Source organism: Setaria italica, chromosome IX, assembly GCF_000263155.2.
Source record: "Setaria italica strain Yugu1 chromosome IX, Setaria_italica_v2.0, whole genome shotgun sequence".
NCBI lineage: Eukaryota > Viridiplantae > Streptophyta > Magnoliopsida > Poales > Poaceae > Setaria > Setaria italica.
Genome location: NC_028458.1, coordinates 1,661,251 through 1,677,698, shown reverse-complemented (window position 1 = coordinate 1,677,698; position 16,448 = coordinate 1,661,251). Strand labels below are relative to the sequence as shown.

Sequence of the window (16,448 nt, the reverse complement as noted above, 5' to 3'; positions counted from 1 at the left end):
TTTTTTTAATTTTTTTAATACCCTTTAGTACCAGTTATTTCAACCGGTACTAAACGATCCCCCTCTACCCCTCTAGTACCGAATTGCCAGTATCGATTGCGAAACCGATACTAGAGGAGGGTTCTCAACCGGTACTAAAGCTGTTTTTCTTAGTAGTGATAATATCTATAAATTAAAAAAATCAAAACGACGTGAAGGGAGTAATAAGCAAGCCATCCTTAATCGTCAGTCATACTAAGAGTGTTGTCACACTCGCACCGTCCGTCGCATTGCTGTTTGATGAAAAGGACGAGTAGTCTTGACGCGCGACGGGTGGATTGGAACGGTAGCTGCTAGCCTGGTAACACGAGTTTGCTTGACAAGTCATAGTGCTTTTTATCACCTGTGCAACTGTGGTGCATGGCACTGGGTGTTTGCTTTTGGAATCTAGACTAGGATTAATTGTTTGGTGGTGGAGCATGGCTGGTAAGATTAGAAAGCCGTGGAGCCTGCACGTGGAGCGCGTGTGCGCGCGCAAGAGGGAGGGTCGTCCCGGCACGGCGGAGCCCGAGACTTTTGTTGGTGTGCAAGTCCACGTCACGTCACGAGGGAACGTGCACGTCGTGTAGCACCGAAAGAATAGCGCTGGGACCTGGGAGACTTTGGCAACTGGACCATGGCCAGGCTGCAACAGCCAGGGCATGACCATGGCCTCCGGCCGCCACGCCCAGACTAGACGAGGTCGCCGGGATCCCCCGCTTGTCGTGGTCTGGGCGGGAGGTTCACATCGTCGTCGGTCTCGCTCCCACTTCATACTCGGCGACTGACTCGTCGGTCGGGTTGCTGCTGCTGCCGCCACCACGATGGAGGCAATCAAGTCGGCACGACGTGTTCCCTCCCTCCTTGTTGATCATGTACTACTCGCACTTCTGAATCGCAACCGAACTGGATGAAGAATCTCCCTTTCTCGCAGTCCTGCCTGGAACAATATATAACTTTATAGTTAGTGTTTGCATTCTTACGTGTTTGATAAGCAAGAACCTAACTGCTCAGCTTAGTCAGCTATATGGAGACGCATGAAAGCTCAGCTCAGTGACCACACACGATGACACGACAGGACATGTCATTTTTCATGTGTTTTCATATTTCCGTAGCGTACCTCAATATCTTGAAAATTCTACGAAAAATAGCACACTGGATACCGGATCAGTTTCCTAATGCATTTTGTTATAAAAAAAATCTGAATACGGAGTAGTTGCCGTGGTGTGCTTATTCCTGAATCAAGAGTATATAATGCACGATTCCAAACCCCCACCAGGACGCGCAATATGGGCCAGATGCGTTAGGATAAGTAGTAATCAAATGCTGGATAAGCAAGTATTAAATGTGTCGGTCAGATTTACATTTCTGTTCATGAGCTCCTTGATTGTGATGTCTGTTTGGTTCGGTGACACTCCAGTCCTGATGCTAAACAAAGTCTAGTTGCAGATGCATCCATCTGTGAGCAGTAGTGACAGTAATGCTGGCTTTTCTCCATCGCCAAACTACTTCCCAAGACATCCGCCGTTCCCCCATCGGCATTCCTTTTTTTTCGGGAAATAAAACAGAGAAAAATAGCTTACCTAAACAGGTAAGCATCAGTGAGCAAGTACAAACAAATTTCTGCAGCATAGTTTCACACCAGCAGACAGTAGGGGTAAAATAGTTCCAGAAAACAAAAACTAAACAGTGGGGGTAACTGGGGACGTCCTCATTGCGGCAGCTCACCAGCACATACAGCATAGTCACAAGAACACGACGATTAGTCGATTACTTACTGCTGCTATGGGATGAGATGCAATGGACAATTGGGACGTGGTTATGACTTGGTAGCTACAAATGCATATCCAGAAATATTAATTACAAGAAGGAAAAACTTTACATCTAGACGTGAACTGCGCTACTAAGTCTGAGACTGACGCACTCTGATCCTATGAGTGAGCATCCATGTTGTAAACGGCATTAATCTTTCTGGCCAACAACCGGGGTTTGTGGAGCCTTGACCACGCCATTTTACTTCAGGATCTTAGATTCAATCTCCTCCAAGCTCAGTCCTTTTGTCTCGGGAACATTGAGGATCACAAACACAAGGGAGAGCACTGCTATGGCCCCAAACAGGAAAAATATATTCTCTGGCCCAAGGAATTCCTGTGGTGAAAAGAGAAATATAAATTGTTGGCAGAACTGCACGTATTGTTTGTTCCCGTATTTGTGCAAAATGAAAAAGGCTATATCAGTATTCGAATAGATAGCCAAAATACACTAGTCCGGTAACCCCAGCATTGGAGATCAGTTGGCAGAGGGTGGAGTTTTGAAATACACACACAAAAATAAACACTAGTCTGGAGTTTGGACCTGATAAGATGCTGAATTTGGACCATAGAACAGGGAACAGCAGTTTTTCTATGACAAGGATAAAAATGAGTATTTAGTGAGAAAGGATTCATTGGTCGCAACTACTAGGTATTGACACGTTTAGTTGTTCATGTAATTTGGGGACTCCACTTGCAGAAACTAAACATCATGAAATTGCACGTCAGGAGCCAGGAGGTAGCAATATGAGAACTTGAGAAGCAATACCTGCAAGGGTGAAAACGCGAATGTCACCAACGCATTTGAGCCGAAATTTGTTAGTACCGCAAGGCTGATCCCACGCCCTCTTGTTCGCAGTGGAAATATCTCAGACACCATTAGCCAACTAATTGGACCAAATGAGACCTGAAACACATGGATGTATAAGCTTTTTGTGGATTCCTGAAAAAAATATTGCTGTGCTTGTCAGGCTCCCCGTGCAGAATAACGCACCAACCTGGTAAGCACCAACATAAAGAAGTAAAGCGCCAACAGCAACAAAGGGGGAGTTGTTCAGGATCTTGTAGTAAGCTGCAAGAAGGAAGAGTGACAGAGCCTGCATTTACAGGTTACAGATAACATAAGGCAATTTAGTTAGAACATAGGAATGCAAACCTGACAGAACATGCACAAAGTTACTACGTTTACCAATTATCTTATTCTAATGTAGAGTTGTAGTCTAATACATTACCTAAAATATTAGTATTGTCAGTGTTCATGTTTAGTGGAATTGCCAAACTGAATTCAAGTGTGTGTATGGGGCTTTCCATGTAATATGTAGAACTTAATCAAATAACAGGAAGGAACAAATACTCACAATTCCACCAACACCTCCTATCAATAATGGGCGCCTTCCAAGATCATCAACTTTCAGTACCGCAACACCTGTCATTAGCAACTGCGAAGAATAGAATTGTTACACAAACTCAAAACTAATAGAAAGCATAAGATCCTTAGATTTTTACCTACACAGAATGATTCAGAAACAGCTAATATACAAGTATTGAAGTAGATCTTCTGCATTACCTTGAACAACCCAATCAAAATTGCCACTCTGGCAGCATCTGATGCAGCTGAGAACCCAGCAGTCTACATAAGGCATACTTTAGAGATGGAGACGTTGAGTTGTATGAATTCAAGAAATGTATAGAGCAGATAACAGTATCCTACTTCTACATTTTCTATATAAAAACTATACCACCAAACAATTCCAAGCAAAATATTGGTACCTGAAGTATCGAAGCTGCATAATATAGAACACTTGGCTGGCCTGTTATCTGTCAAGTAAGAGTTTAGCTTTATAACAAAAATCCAGCATGTCTACGCTACCACTCAAAAAGAAGTAGCATTCATCCGTATTTTGAAAATAGATAAAAAAAAAAAGGGCATAAAATTAAAAAAATAAAAGATAAGAGCATGGCCAGAACTTTAACTTGAATAACCTGCTAATACATGGGTTAAAGAGAACAAAATACCTGCTGAAACAGAACAAGACCTCCTCCAATGGTGAAGGCCTTCAAGCTAGCTCCTTCAAATACCTCCCAAATATTCCCTTCACCTTCCTGTCCTGCATAGGCTGCCTTAATAGAGACAATGGTATCTTCAACATCATCTGCTAAAACCTTTTCACTTGTTGAGCGGCCCCTCAACGTTCTAAGGGCTTGAATTGCCTTCTTTTTATTATCCTCCATAGACCCCTTTCCTTGAACTGCCCTGAGAAGTAACCATTTTGGTGAAGGTGGTAAAGTCCACATACCAATAGCCATGATAGCTGCAAGCGGAGCGCCAAAACCAAACATGTACCGCCATCCTCCTACATTGTCAATTTCAAGACTTCCTACAAGATATCCGAACTGCGCAAGATATTTAATGGTCAGCAGGCATGAAATGGGTATATTAAAGTATAATATACAGAAGACTAGATAATTACCAGTATTCCTAACACAATAAACAGCTCCTTCAAAGATATCAATGTTCCACGTATTTGCGGAGGAGAAGTCTCTGCAATATAAAGTGGGGCACCATGCATTGCCTGGCACATAGCACCATAATGGTTCAGTGGCATAACACCAAATGTTTTAGGACAGCATTGGTCTATAAACTCTCCCAAACCCCTAGCTAAATATTCATATGCTCCTTTGCAACTGTAATTCTCTTCAATTGCTACGAATCCCATTTTAAGAAAGCATGGAACCATGGAAATTTTGATGCTTATGGATGTTGAAAGTTGGTGTCAAAAAGGCTAGGGTAAAGTGCTACACGCAATGTAACCACCCCAGAAATTAAAGAAGAAAATTATATTAAATATCTTAGCAATACAACCAGCTTGATTTTGCGGTGTACCAGTGAATATGTTCTACCCCATCATAGGAATCAGAATAATCAAGTGCAGGAATGTTTTATATCTTTTTATTCCATAATTAGTTATATCAGAACATGACCATCAAGCTACAGTGACATCAATTAGTTTTGCTACTTCACACTTCAGTAAATGATTAGCATATCAGAAAACTATAATGAGGCATCATGACATTATAAGTTTATAACAATTTTGTCAGGTTACTCAGCTTGAGTGAATGTACTTATCATCCCCAGAAAATCACTTTTATACGCATTCGTAAATTAGATTTTTTTTAATAACAGTAACCTGGGATCATCTTAGGGAGGAAGAAGATTTGTGCCTGCAGGTACTCACCAAACCAATACCAATCCCATAAAGGATACGGCCTATGATTAGACCTACAAAATTAGGGGCAAATCCAGTGACCAAAGCACCAAGAATATATAATGCAGCTGCGGTGACCAACTCTATTCTCCTTCCTGTATCAAGATGGTAGAAGTTATTCACCCCCTTATCAAACAAGTATGGTAAGGACAATTAAATTGGTTTAGCTTTTCAGTTCACCTAGAAAATCTGCAATGCGGTATGCGAGAATAGAGCCACCAAGAGCTCCATAAAGTGAACCACTTGCCTGAATAAAAGGAAAAGGAAACTCATTTGGATCTTGATAATTGATATGAAAAGGGAGATACAAAAGCTTAGGAATCACAGAAATTTGGATTACCACAAGGCCTAGTTGCACAGATGACAGGTTGAACCAAGTGGTGCCGCTGAGATCAGCAGACTGAAGAAGAATACACCCAGTGGCAGTGAGACTGTATGTCAGCTAGAGGAAATTCCAGAAAAAACCAAAACGGGGACTAACTTGTACAGAGATTGTTGCTCCAGAGGTTGCGCCAATGTCATAGCCGAAAAGGAGACCGCCCAATGCAGGGAACAAGAACCTAGGTTCCGAACAGTGATCTATCAGTACTGCAAGGCTGCAATCTGGATAGGCTTCCTGATTACCCCATTTTATTTGTTTATTCTCGAAACTCTACACCAAGAAGCATTGCTATGGCAAGCATCAGTCTGTACAGAAATATTAAACAGATCCTAGATTACTCTGCATCATCATACATTCTATGACTGCTCCATGTTGAAGCATCACAGTTTAAACTGTCTATGCAGTCAAGGATCACAGTTTAATCGGTTGCTTCAATCAGAACGTGTGCAAGGTCGAATCAGACCATAAATGCATCCTTTCTGATTTCAACACCTACCCCGCACTCCAGATAATCTCCAAATGCTAAAATTCGAGAGGTGGCTGACAGATAGCTTACGGGAGTATGACGGGTGCCCACGAGAAGGCCGCGTCCCCCTCCGCGGCGGCGCCACGCCCGGCATCGCCCTCGCCCTGCGCATGGGTCCGCACCTGCACATCGACCTCCATGTCGTCAGACCTTCACCGCCAACCAGACCCCGCCTTCCTCCCCAGAATAGCAGGGGGCGCGCAACGGCTATGTTTAGCCGCCGATTGGGGGTTAAGTCGAGCGGCATACGCGGAGCCTGGGGTGTCCCCCGACGGAGGGGCGGAGGAGCGGCTCGGCGGCTCCCGTCACGCGGAGGGCGTCCATCGCCGGCGCGCGGCGGCCCAAGGCCAGGGGGCGGCGGCGGCGGGTGCCGTAGGAGAGTACGCGGTGGCAGGTGCGGGTTGGCGCTGCGATGGCGCGAATGGCGGTGGTGGATGCGAAGAGTGACGAGGGGAGAAGGCCATGGGTCGCCATGGCTGGGTCAGCTTGGCCGCGTGGCTTTGCACGTGCTAATAAAATAACGCAACTTTATTTCTTTCAACCATTCTGACCAAACCATATAACTAGAAACTGCTAATATTTTTTTAATACGAGTAAAATACTCCCTCTACCACAAATTGCAGCAACGCCCCTGTTTCTAGAGACAGCCCAGAGGGCGAAGGACAAAATTTTGATTTGTTAGAATTGGCGGGGGCCGCGCGAACGCGTACCCCCTCTACCACAAATTATGACGTCCACTCTCCCACTTGGGGAGATGGTAAGCCAGCGCACCCGCCAAGTGCAATGCGGGCCACTGACCTAGGCCACGGACCTTCTTGATCGCCCGTCGACCCCGTCCAGGTAAGTATGGAGCAACGGGGCACGGGGCGCTCATCTTATAGCGGGAGCTTGCGGCGCGTCCACATTCAGCAGCCGAGGTGGTACTAAAGAACTCGCAGACAGAACCGAACGATTCTCCGCTCTGCCGCCGAGAACTCCTGGGCCTCTTTGGGCCTTTTCTTGTTTTGGGCCATTGCTTCTATGAGAACCGCTCGGATAACAGGCCCAACAAGCCTGTTCTCTGGTTTGTGCTTGTTGATACTTAGAGCAACTACAGAAGCTCCTTCAAAATTACCCCAGAATCTTATTTTGGAGAAAAACAAAAAAAAATTACCTCCAACAACCCTGCATCCTCCACGTAAAAATGCACAGACGCTAAAAGCACCTCCATCGCCCCGCATACTAGTTCTTCCACAATCACCTCGGATCGTTTTTCTCGGAATCGCTCTAGTACTGTTTCGTAGTCTCCTTTACCGTCATGATCCTCACCCGCACCCGCTTCCGGCGCGTCCTCGTGGCGTTTTTCACCTCCGCGACCGGGAGATGAGCCACGACCACGCTCGGCGCCCAGGGCATGTCTCGATGCCTCAACACCGCGTCCCCTGGGATCCATGTCGACACGTTCTTCTACTGGCTGAGCCGGCGATGCGGTCACGCCACAGTGCTCCGCGAGCCGCCCATCGCGAAGGGGTCCGTGGAGCGCATGGTGCGGTCCCTCAGGTCCACTAGCGGGCGGCTCCGGCTATGTGGCTTCAACATCCGTGACAAGCAGCCCAATTGCTCTCTGCCGCACGACGGCGTCAAGGGAGTGCACGTGTGTGGGTGATGGACACCGTCGGGGGAGTGGCGGTGCGTGCTCGAGGTAGTGGTGGAGGACATAACGGCGTGGTACTTCAAAAGTTGTTGCGGCCACGAGACGCCACTGGACTTCGCCGGCGCGCGGGTTCGATCCGATCCTTCGTAGTCTCCATCAATTCCTCCGCCTCCCTTCCATCGGCGGCGCAGTGGCGTTCACTCCAAGACGATGCGGTGGCGCCTCCAGGTGGTATAAGAGCTCTGAAACGCTCGCGGTTGCTGCCCAATGGACGCACTGCCCAATGGATGCTCTTCCAGTGGAAGAGCGTCTCCGATCCGCCGCCGCCTCCTCGTGCGCCTACAAGCCTACCGGCGGCGCGGTGCACGACGACAGCGAGCGCGCGCTCGGTGCCAACACGCTCGTGACGTACGCCCAGGTGAAGGTGGCGGCGGGAATGCGGGCAAGCGCTGCGACATCTGGCTGTTCGACTACACCGCCGGGGGCGATGAGCTCATGCGGGTGCTACTGTGCCCGCACTTCTTCCACGCGGGGTGCGGCATCGATGGGTGGCACCGGGCGGGTGGTACGTGCCCGGTCTACTGCTGCTGAGACCGGAGTGCGCCCCGATGTTGCTGCGGGTGGGGCCACGATTGGCCCGCCGTACTGGGCGAATTAGCTGTGGCTTCCACGGCGGCGCGTCGATGACGACGAGGGGGTCGGGGGAGTGGAGGGAGAAGGTGGCGACGGAGAGGAGCACGGTGAAGAGGAGCAGAAGCAGCAGCGAGCGGAGGCCGCCGTCGACGCGGCGCGGCCGGAGCATGGGCGGCGCATTTTGAAGCTACTTGGTGCTGACGTGGTCAGTTTTGAAGTATTGGGAAGTTTATTATTGTGGGATGACATGATTTTAAGAGAATAAATTTTTAGTAGAGTCCCCAATAGATAGTTTTGGAGGAGATTTTTTTAGACTCTTGGAGTTGCTCAATCTAAACTTTATTAGAGCTCTGCAATTTCCTAAAAAAAATAGAGCTATGTACTAATCTAAACTTTATTGGAGCTCTGCAATTTCCTAAAAAAATAGAGCTCCGTACTAATCTAAACTTTGTTAGAGCTCTGCAATTTCCTCAAAAAAAATTAGAGCTGTGCACTAGTGAATCCTTCTCCTGACTTCAAAAAGAGAACGTTTGTTGATTTTCGTGCTACTCTGGAAAAAAGAAAACTCCACCAGAGCTGTGCACTAGTGAATCCTTCTCCTGACTTCAAAAGAGAACGTTTGTTGATTTTCGTGCTACTCTGGAAAAAAGAAAATTCCACCAGTTTGTTGATTTTTCATGAATTTGTAGTGTCCAATGCTACCACGTTGCAAGTAGCAGCATAGTTTTCTCGACCAAGAACACGTATGCAGATACACCGCAGCTAGTTTCTTCCTTGGATGACATATTCCCTGCCTTTATCCCCACCTCGGCTCCAAATTCTTTATTTTTTTTGAAAGAAACTAGGCTCCAAATTCAGACGCTGCATGTTTGCCGCATATCCTCGCGGAAAATGCGCATCTGCGAGTGCGAGTGCGAGTGCGGGGTAGGAGTCTCCACTTGCAGTGCCTGTTGTCATCGGATCAGTGAGAACACCCCTGTCGTTTTGGAGGGTGAATCTGACCCTGGAACTCGTCCTCGGCCTCGCGTCGCGCCGGAGACCGGATTAGCGTCCAGGTCCATCATCCTGCATCCCTGACAGAGAGGCACTGAGGCAGCATCTGTGTTCCCAAAAATGTCCAGACGAAAAATCGGCCAAGCTTGTGTGGCGTGGACCTCAATTATCCGAGGCAGGGTCGGCGTGACCAAGCTAAAAAACCAGCAAGGAAAGCAAATTTTTTTTTTCCAAATTCCGGTGATTCACCGTGCTTATCTCCTCGCAAGTCGCAACCAAGAACAGTCAACCAAGCAGTAGTAGCCGGCAAAGAGCAGTGTCAAGACAAAAGACAAAAAAACAAAAGGAGAAAAAAAATCCCAAGATTGGTTTGGTTGGTTGCTCATCAGACGAACAGATTCCTCGTCTCTCTCTCTCTCTACACACAAAAATCTATAATCCACAGCAATCAGTCGTTCGCTCAGCCGGCCGGTCAGTGGGCGGCGGCGGCGGTGCAGCGGCGGTCGCAGAAGTTGGGGACGCGGTCCATGCACTGGTACACCGGCGGATCGGCGCTGAGGCTGGACTTGATGCAGTCCTGGCAGGCAGGGTGGCACCCGCGGGGCACCGCGTCCAGGCACTGGCACAGCGGCGGGATCGACTTGGTGCACCCGCCGCAGTTGTCGCAGCACGGCCATGCCCGCGCCGCCGCCTTCCCCCGGCTCGCTAGCTCTCCTCCTCCTCCTCCTCCCCCTCCATGCCCTGAAACCAGAGACAGATTCCAAACCGAGTAAATCAAACTGATGCATACTTGTAACAAGAAAAATCAAACGAATCTCGAACTCTTTGATTGTTATTTGGAAACTAGAAAATTAAATAGGTCAAGCAATTCTTGGATTCCGATGTCAAGAAAAGAAGCGACTTTTGGGCAAGAACAAAGAGAAGATCCGGTACCTTTGCTCTGAACATGGGAGTGGTGGTGGTGCCTGTTGCTGGATTGCGCGAGCACTGCGAGCAAGGCGAATGTGAGGAAGAACACTTGGGTTCTCATGTCTGCTTCTCCTTGCAAGAATTGGTCTTGTTAGCAACGGGTGTCTTTCCTCTCCTCTTCCGTTTGTGCTTTGGTTGGACTGGAGTTGCTGCTTATCTATCTGTACGCGGCTAATAGAAGCCTTCTTTATAGAAGGCGAAGGAAACCCGGGGACCCCTCCGCGGGGACAAGGCACCAAGCCCGTGTGCCGTGTCTGCTCGCCCACTGGTAAGCGAGCAAGTGGCAATAGACAAACAGGCAACTTGAAGAACAACCCCTCTACTGTGATGAAATTAGAGTGCGAAATTATAAAGGACTATAGAAAAAATTTTGCGATAGAAAAAAGGACTTATTTGATGCACTCCATTTGTTGGGAGTCTAGGATGATGGTTTCATATTTCGAGTCGTGTTGTTTTCACCCGGTGCTTATCACCACCGGTCCTTTTGTCCTTTTTTTATTTTTCGAGTGATGATGGATCACTACACTCTTCCTAATCTGGCTAACCAAGTTGTCGCTTTCCCTTCTAATGTTGCCATGAATTGTCTACTATTGATGTAGCGGCGGAGCTTGAATTAACTTTTAGAGGGGATGGCTAAATACGCTTAGAGAGAAGATGGGTGGCCATACATAAACTAAAATATCGTCATTTGTTAAGAAGTACTCCTAGCAATTCTAAATTGCAAGGGGGCATAGCCCACCTTGACCACAACAATGTTCCGCCCACATGTGATGGTTCTAATGCTGCTAGTTTCAATCTACTGTATTAGATATCTCCTAAGCTCAAAGGATACCAAATCTTAACACCTAACCTATTAGAATGATTGAGTAGGAGATGTAGAGAAGCCGAACATCGTCTCGTTACAGTGTACAGGATCTGTAGGAGTGTAAAGATAGCTTTGCACTCGATAGCTTTTTCGTTAATAAAAAGCTGTACAAATGGTTTGCACTAGGCTAAGTAAAATACGGGCTCATTTTCGATTTGTAGATAACATAGGTGCCCCCATGAGGAAATAATACACTTGATAGCACGAGGGGGTATATGCCAAAAAGACCGAAGATACAAACTGATAAGTCCCGAGAGTCACATGCGGAAATGAGTCACCAGAGATAAGATCGAGGGAAGAAAGCGCCACTTTCATGGGCTCACTTTCATCGTGCAACAACAAACCCTGCCCGGATCTTCTGTGCCACTGGAGCACAGCCTTGAGCCTGCCTTGCTGCTTAGTTGGAGCAACGTGTGTGTGATCGTGGCCACAGAAGATCGAAGGACGTGGCCGCGCTCCGGCGAGACGGCCACGGCTCCTTCCTCCACTGCTCGCCGCGACACAGAACTCACACAGGTTTGCTTTACCTTTTCCCAGAGTTAAATACTGCAGGATAATTACTTTAAATAATTTTGACTGTGCTCATCATCTTGGTTCAGGTCAAGATCTGACTGTGCTCATCATCTTGGTTCAGGCCAAGTCAAAATTATTTAAAGTAATCATGCGCACAGCCAGATCTTGGTTTTGTTTCACGATCTTGGTTTTGTTTCTTCTGTTTGCTTAACCATGCGCACAGCCAGATGGTTAAGAATCTCCGGATCTGATAAGAATCTTTTCATTTTCTTACTTGACCCGTCGACCGCAGCCAATGCCAGCCACCTCGGCTTTTGCCGAGGAACAAAGTGGTAGTGCTAGTGCTAGTGCTAGTGGTCTCTCTGTCTTGGTGGCGCATGTAATTGGTTAAGCCTCCTTTTGGTTGGACTTTTGAGGGCTGCTTTTGTTTTCCAAAAGTTAAAATCCAATTAAAGGGTCGAAAAGGTTCAGCTATTTCCGTCCAAAAACTGGCAGTTTTTAGTTAGTTCATTTCTGGCAGTAGTTAGGGAGGTGCTTCCTTGGATTTTTGATTTTCTCAAGTTGGAAGAAATTATCCACTGCCACTCGTTACATGCATACTATTTCGTTTCTTTCCCCTCTCTCCTGATGTTTTTCTTTAGCCACGAGCTCCTCTCTCCTTCCGCGGGCTACCAGTGGCGGTGGCGGGGTCCGACGCGGCGGCCGACCGACCACGCCGACAACAGCCCTCTCCGCCTCCCTCTCTCCTCCTTTAGCGAGCAGCTAGTGGCGGCACGGCGCGAGCTCCCAGCAGGGGCGACACCTGCTCCCCCGCGAGCAGCCGCACGAGCTCCTTTGGTACTGGCAACAGGAGGAGGAGGAAGAAGGGGCTGACGAGCGGGATCCGCTTGTCAATGAGAGAGGGAGAGGGTTGAGTGGGGTGGACTATTAATGACATGTAGGGTTCGCTTGTAAGTGTTTCCAAAAACTACAACGGTTCCACCAAACGACTTTTCCACAGCCCATAGCTCACAGCTACTTTTTTACAGCTCACAGCTCCCACCTACTTTTACAAAAACCACAGCACAACCAAACGCGCTATTTGAAAATATAACTAGTACTCGATTTGCTAGCGTCGTTTAGATCGATCTCCGTCCAACTCCTTTTTTCAGCCCGGTCCAACTGAGCCAATCAATTTGTTTTCAGCCCAACTCAACCAAACACAACGTGGCGACCAACAACCCGGTAACTAAATAATTTCGGGCCGAGCGTTTCAGCCCAACTTCTCCCCATCTATCGTCATATTGGAACGTCGCCCCTAACCTTCGCGATTCCGCCGTCGCCGGAGTCGGAGACGAGTTCCCCGGCCCGCCGCGCCCGTTTGCCATTCCATTTCTTTTTGGCATTTCCTCGTCACGAATTAACCGAGCTCACGCACATGGTAAATCGCCGCTACAACGAACCAAACCGCACTTGTACAAGTACATTCCACGACACGCGAGTTCACGAACGATCCATCCCAGCTAATTAAATCCTTGTGACACTGAGACGACATGTACCCTAGCTAGAGTGACACACACGATAACTGATGACATAGTACACATTATCATACACATCTTATAAATCGAATTACCAGCCGCTAATGATCTCCAGCTAGCTATCGATCGATCAGCTAGGCGGCGGCGGCGCACTCGATGTCGCCGGACTTGTCGACGCCGACCTTGCCGGCCCCGCTGACGGTCTTGTACGAGTACTTGGTGGAGACCAACGCGTAGAACACCAGGTTGGCAGCGCCGATGCATGCCAGTAGCCAGTAGAAGAGGTCGAGCCTGCTACGGTTGAGGTCCTTGGCGAACCAGCTGGCGTGGCCGCCGCGGGAGCTCGCCCTGTCCGCCGCCGTGATCACCAGGCTGCTCAGGAAGCTCCCGGCGCCGATCACGCTCAGGTACAGCCCGATGCCCAGGCTGCGCATGTTGTCGGGGACCTGGTCGTAGAAGTACTCCTGGAGCCCCACCAGCGCGAACCCGTCGCCTACACCGATCAGCACGAACTGCGGCAGCAGCCAGAACACCGACATGGACGCCGGCGAGGGGGACAGCAGGCGCCGACGCTCGACCACGGCCGCCACGGCGAGCGCCACCACGGCGAGCACCATGCCGATGCCCACGCGCCGCAGGATGCTGATCCCGCGCTCGCCGCCCGTGGCGCGCCGCAGGAACGGCACCAGCACCTTGTCGTAGACCGCGACGGTGGCGATCATGCTGATGGCGGACAGCGCGAAGATGGACGCCGGCGGGAGAACGAAGTGCGGGCCCATGCGCCGGTCCATCATGCTGCCCTGCTTGATGAAGAAGGTGGACACCTGCGCCGCCGCCATGCCGAAGGGCAGCGTCGCCACCCAGATGGGCACCATGGCAAGCACCAGCTTCGTCTCCTCCACCTGCGTCACCGTCGCGAGCCGCCACGGCCCGGCCGCGTCCTCGCCGCCGTCGTGCTCCACTATGGCCGCCTTGTCCAGGAACCTGCACGTACGTCACGTACCACATGCGTCACACTCAACATTTCATCGTAAATGTAATGCTGGGTTTCTGTGTTCCCTTTTGCTTTTCAAAGATTTGCTCCGGATTTGTTCATCCGAAAGAAGCAGAATTGGATAAACTCGTATCGCAATCACTGGTCACTAGCGACGGTTGCAACAATTGTAGCCAGCAATTGCACCTCACGATCGACCACTTTAATGGCCGGCGAAAGGAAAGGAAAGCAACGCCAGTTCTTACCGGAGCTGGTGGGTGTGGCAAAGCAGCCTCTTCTTGATATTCTGCGGCTTGACCTCGTACAGCTCGCCGGCGTCGGCCGGCAGCGCGAGGCGCCTCTTCCTGACGGCGGCGACGACGACCTGGAGCAGCGGCGTCAGCGGGCTGCCCTCCGGCACCCTGTAGCGGTAGAACCTCCAGCCGGCGAGGAAGACGACGAGCGAGGCGGCCATGACGGCGGCGAGCACGACGCTGGCGGCGCCCCAGCCGATGCGGTCCTGCGCGTAGACGATGACGGTGACGCCGAGCAGGACGCCGGAGCAGAGCGCGCAGTTCCACCAGTTGAAGAAGGACATCTTCTGGACCCGCTCCGCCGCGTGGCTCTCGTCGAACTGGTCGGCGCCGAAGCTCTCTAGCGCCGGCTTGTGCCCGCCGGTGCCGACGGACACCAGGTATATCCCGACGAAGAAGAGCGTCTCGTGGAGCCGCAGCGAGTGGTTGGGCGTCAGCCTCGGCGACAGCTGCGCCGTGGCCAGGACCATCAGGCCCTGGAACGACGACAAGAAAACACGCGTCAACGGACGGAGCTGAGAGATTCAATGCATGCATGCGAGAAGAATTCAAAGGGACATCAGCAGCTCACCAGGAGGTAGACGACGGTGGAGCAGACGACGGTGGAGAACCTGCCGAGGTATCCGTCGGCGAGGAAGCCGCCGAGCAAGGGCATGAGCGTGGTGACGCTGGTCCAGTAGTTGACGTTCTTGGCAGCGACCTTCATCTCCTCCTGCAGCACCTTGGTGAGGTAGAGCATCAGGCTCGTCGCGATCCCGAAATAGCTGAGCCTCTCGCTGAACTCGATCACTGCATGCCAATCGACCAAAGGAGGAAGACGAAATCAGTGATCACCTATTTTGGGAGAGGAAAAGCTAGGAACGAATTAATCGACCCGAAGAACACGCCGACGACAGAAAAACAGCTGGTCGGTGCATGGAGCTCGATGATCTCTGGACAGTGGGTACTCACTGATGATGAACATGGCGGCCTTCCACGAGCCGGTGGCGTCACGGGAGGGCGGCCTCCCGCGGTGATCGACGGAGGAGTCGTGTACCCATTCCCGGCGGTCCTCCATGGAACCAACCCTCAAGCTTTTCTCCATGAAGTCAATCTCGATTCCTATATTTGCCAGTCGTCAAGAGAGAAAGAGAGGAGAGGGTTGTTTTGTTTGATCTATCTATGATCTATCTAGTTCTTGGTTTGGTGGTCTGAGAGGCCGAGAAGGGAGGAGGGCCTTTATATAAGCGCCCCCCCCTGTGGGGCCCACATGGCAGCACGGGAGCGGCCGGGGGAATAGGAAAGCGGCCGGAATTGCGGCACCGGGTGGTCGCTGTTGAGGAGATGGACGACGATGGGCACGAATCGAATCGAGCAAAGGCAAGGCCACGCAGGCGAATCCATGGAGGGAATTTGTTAATCTGGCAATTGTTCAGTAAAGAGGCAGCACTAATGGGGGAGATCGAGATCGCTGGCTGGCTCAGAACCAAAAGCGGCGGGTCTGGTACCACGTCGTATCAGCGAAAATTAACAAGTCAGAGCAAAAGGGTTGCGAAGATTACAGTAGATCTACTCATAAAAAGGAACTTATTTTGAAATCTATACATGACACTACGAGGCTAAGTGCGTAGTATTCAACAATATCTCTCGATTTCTTTTGGCAAGTTCTTATGTTCCTCACGGAGTCCACTAGATGTGCTGCCATGACCTGAACTATATGTAGCGTCCCTCGCAGGCAGATGAACGAGACTATGTGTAACGCCTGCATTGCATTCAAGGCCAGCTACAAACCGTAGCAGACCACCGGTTGTCAGCTACAATTGTTTGCCGGTTCAGTTCGTGTCCAGAAGTCAGAGGTCCAAATGCCAGCCATCAGCAATGATGCAATCCGGATGGCTGAATCCTGCAGCCCGCGCCGCGGTGGTGCGCTTGGATCTCTTGCCACTGTGATCATGGAAGCAAGCAAACTGAGCTGTTTATACGCGCAGGCAGGTATCCAGCTGTTTGTTCCAGCGTCTCGGGTGTCCGAGGACAAAGGTTTTAATGGGGCTTGTCT

The 16,448-nt window shown here is 49.9% G+C and overlaps 3 protein-coding genes across 3 annotated transcripts; all 3 read right to left on the bottom strand.

Moving 5' to 3' along the window:
- Positions 1–1,628: 1,628 nt before the first annotated feature.
- On the bottom strand, positions 1,629–6,556 carry LOC101756598 (D-xylose-proton symporter-like 3, chloroplastic). Its single transcript, XM_004981175.2, has 14 exons — positions 6,253–6,556; positions 6,034–6,125; positions 5,577–5,655; positions 5,436–5,495; positions 5,276–5,342; positions 5,066–5,190; positions 4,301–4,402; positions 3,846–4,223; positions 3,600–3,647; positions 3,397–3,459; positions 3,188–3,268; positions 2,828–2,926; positions 2,599–2,736; positions 1,629–2,166 (listed from the first exon to the last, which is right to left on the bottom strand). Exons 1-14 carry the CDS (start codon positions 6,475–6,477, stop codon positions 2,032–2,034), a joined length of 1,692 nt encoding a protein of 563 aa, XP_004981232.1. The 5' UTR covers positions 6,478–6,556; the 3' UTR covers positions 1,629–2,031.
- A 2,917-nt stretch (positions 6,557–9,473) lies between these two features.
- Positions 9,474–10,440, bottom strand: LOC101756194 (Bowman-Birk type trypsin inhibitor). Its single transcript, XM_004981174.3, has 2 exons — positions 10,196–10,440; positions 9,474–10,003 (listed from the first exon to the last, which is right to left on the bottom strand). The coding sequence occupies exons 1-2, from the start codon at positions 10,290–10,292 to the stop codon at positions 9,735–9,737; spliced, it is 366 nt and encodes a 121-aa protein (XP_004981231.1). The 5' UTR covers positions 10,293–10,440; the 3' UTR covers positions 9,474–9,734.
- Positions 10,441–13,027: 2,587 nt separating this feature from the next.
- Positions 13,028–15,599, bottom strand: LOC101755798 (protein NRT1/ PTR FAMILY 5.7). The gene is made up of 4 exons (XM_004981173.2): positions 15,365–15,599; positions 14,985–15,202; positions 14,366–14,889; positions 13,028–14,110 (listed from the first exon to the last, which is right to left on the bottom strand). The coding sequence occupies exons 1-4, from the start codon at positions 15,495–15,497 to the stop codon at positions 13,261–13,263; spliced, it is 1,725 nt and encodes a 574-aa protein (XP_004981230.1). The 5' UTR covers positions 15,498–15,599; the 3' UTR covers positions 13,028–13,260.
- Between the last annotated feature and the right edge of the window lie 849 nt (positions 15,600–16,448).

Excerpts from the sequence above, each read along its gene's own strand:
- LOC101756598 (XM_004981175.2), bottom strand. The coding sequence starts at position 6,477 with ATGGCGACCCATGGCCTTCTCCCCTCGTCACTCTTCGCATCCACCACC. Across the intron at positions 5,656-6,033 it reads TGGGCACCCGTCATACTCCC|GTTCTTGTTCCCTGCATTGG; the intron begins GTAAGCTATCTG and ends TTCGGAACCTAG. Across the intron at positions 2,737-2,827 it reads TTTATGTTGGTGCTTACCAG|GTCTCATTTGGTCCAATTAG; the intron begins GTTGGTGCGTTA and ends CATGTGTTTCAG.
- LOC101756194 (XM_004981174.3), bottom strand. The coding sequence starts at position 10,292 with ATGAGAACCCAAGTGTTCTTCCTCACATTCGCCTTGCTCGCAGTGCTC. Across the intron at positions 10,004-10,195 it reads CTCCCATGTTCAGAGCAAAG|GGCATGGAGGGGGAGGAGGA; the intron begins GTACCGGATCTT and ends CTCTGGTTTCAG.
- LOC101755798 (XM_004981173.2), bottom strand. The coding sequence starts at position 15,497 with ATGGAGAAAAGCTTGAGGGTTGGTTCCATGGAGGACCGCCGGGAATGG. Across the intron at positions 14,890-14,984 it reads CCACCGTCGTCTACCTCCTG|GGCCTGATGGTCCTGGCCAC; the intron begins GTGAGCTGCTGA and ends TCGTCGTTCCAG. Across the intron at positions 14,111-14,365 it reads TGCCACACCCACCAGCTCCG|GTTCCTGGACAAGGCGGCCA; the intron begins GTAAGAACTGGC and ends ACGTACGTGCAG.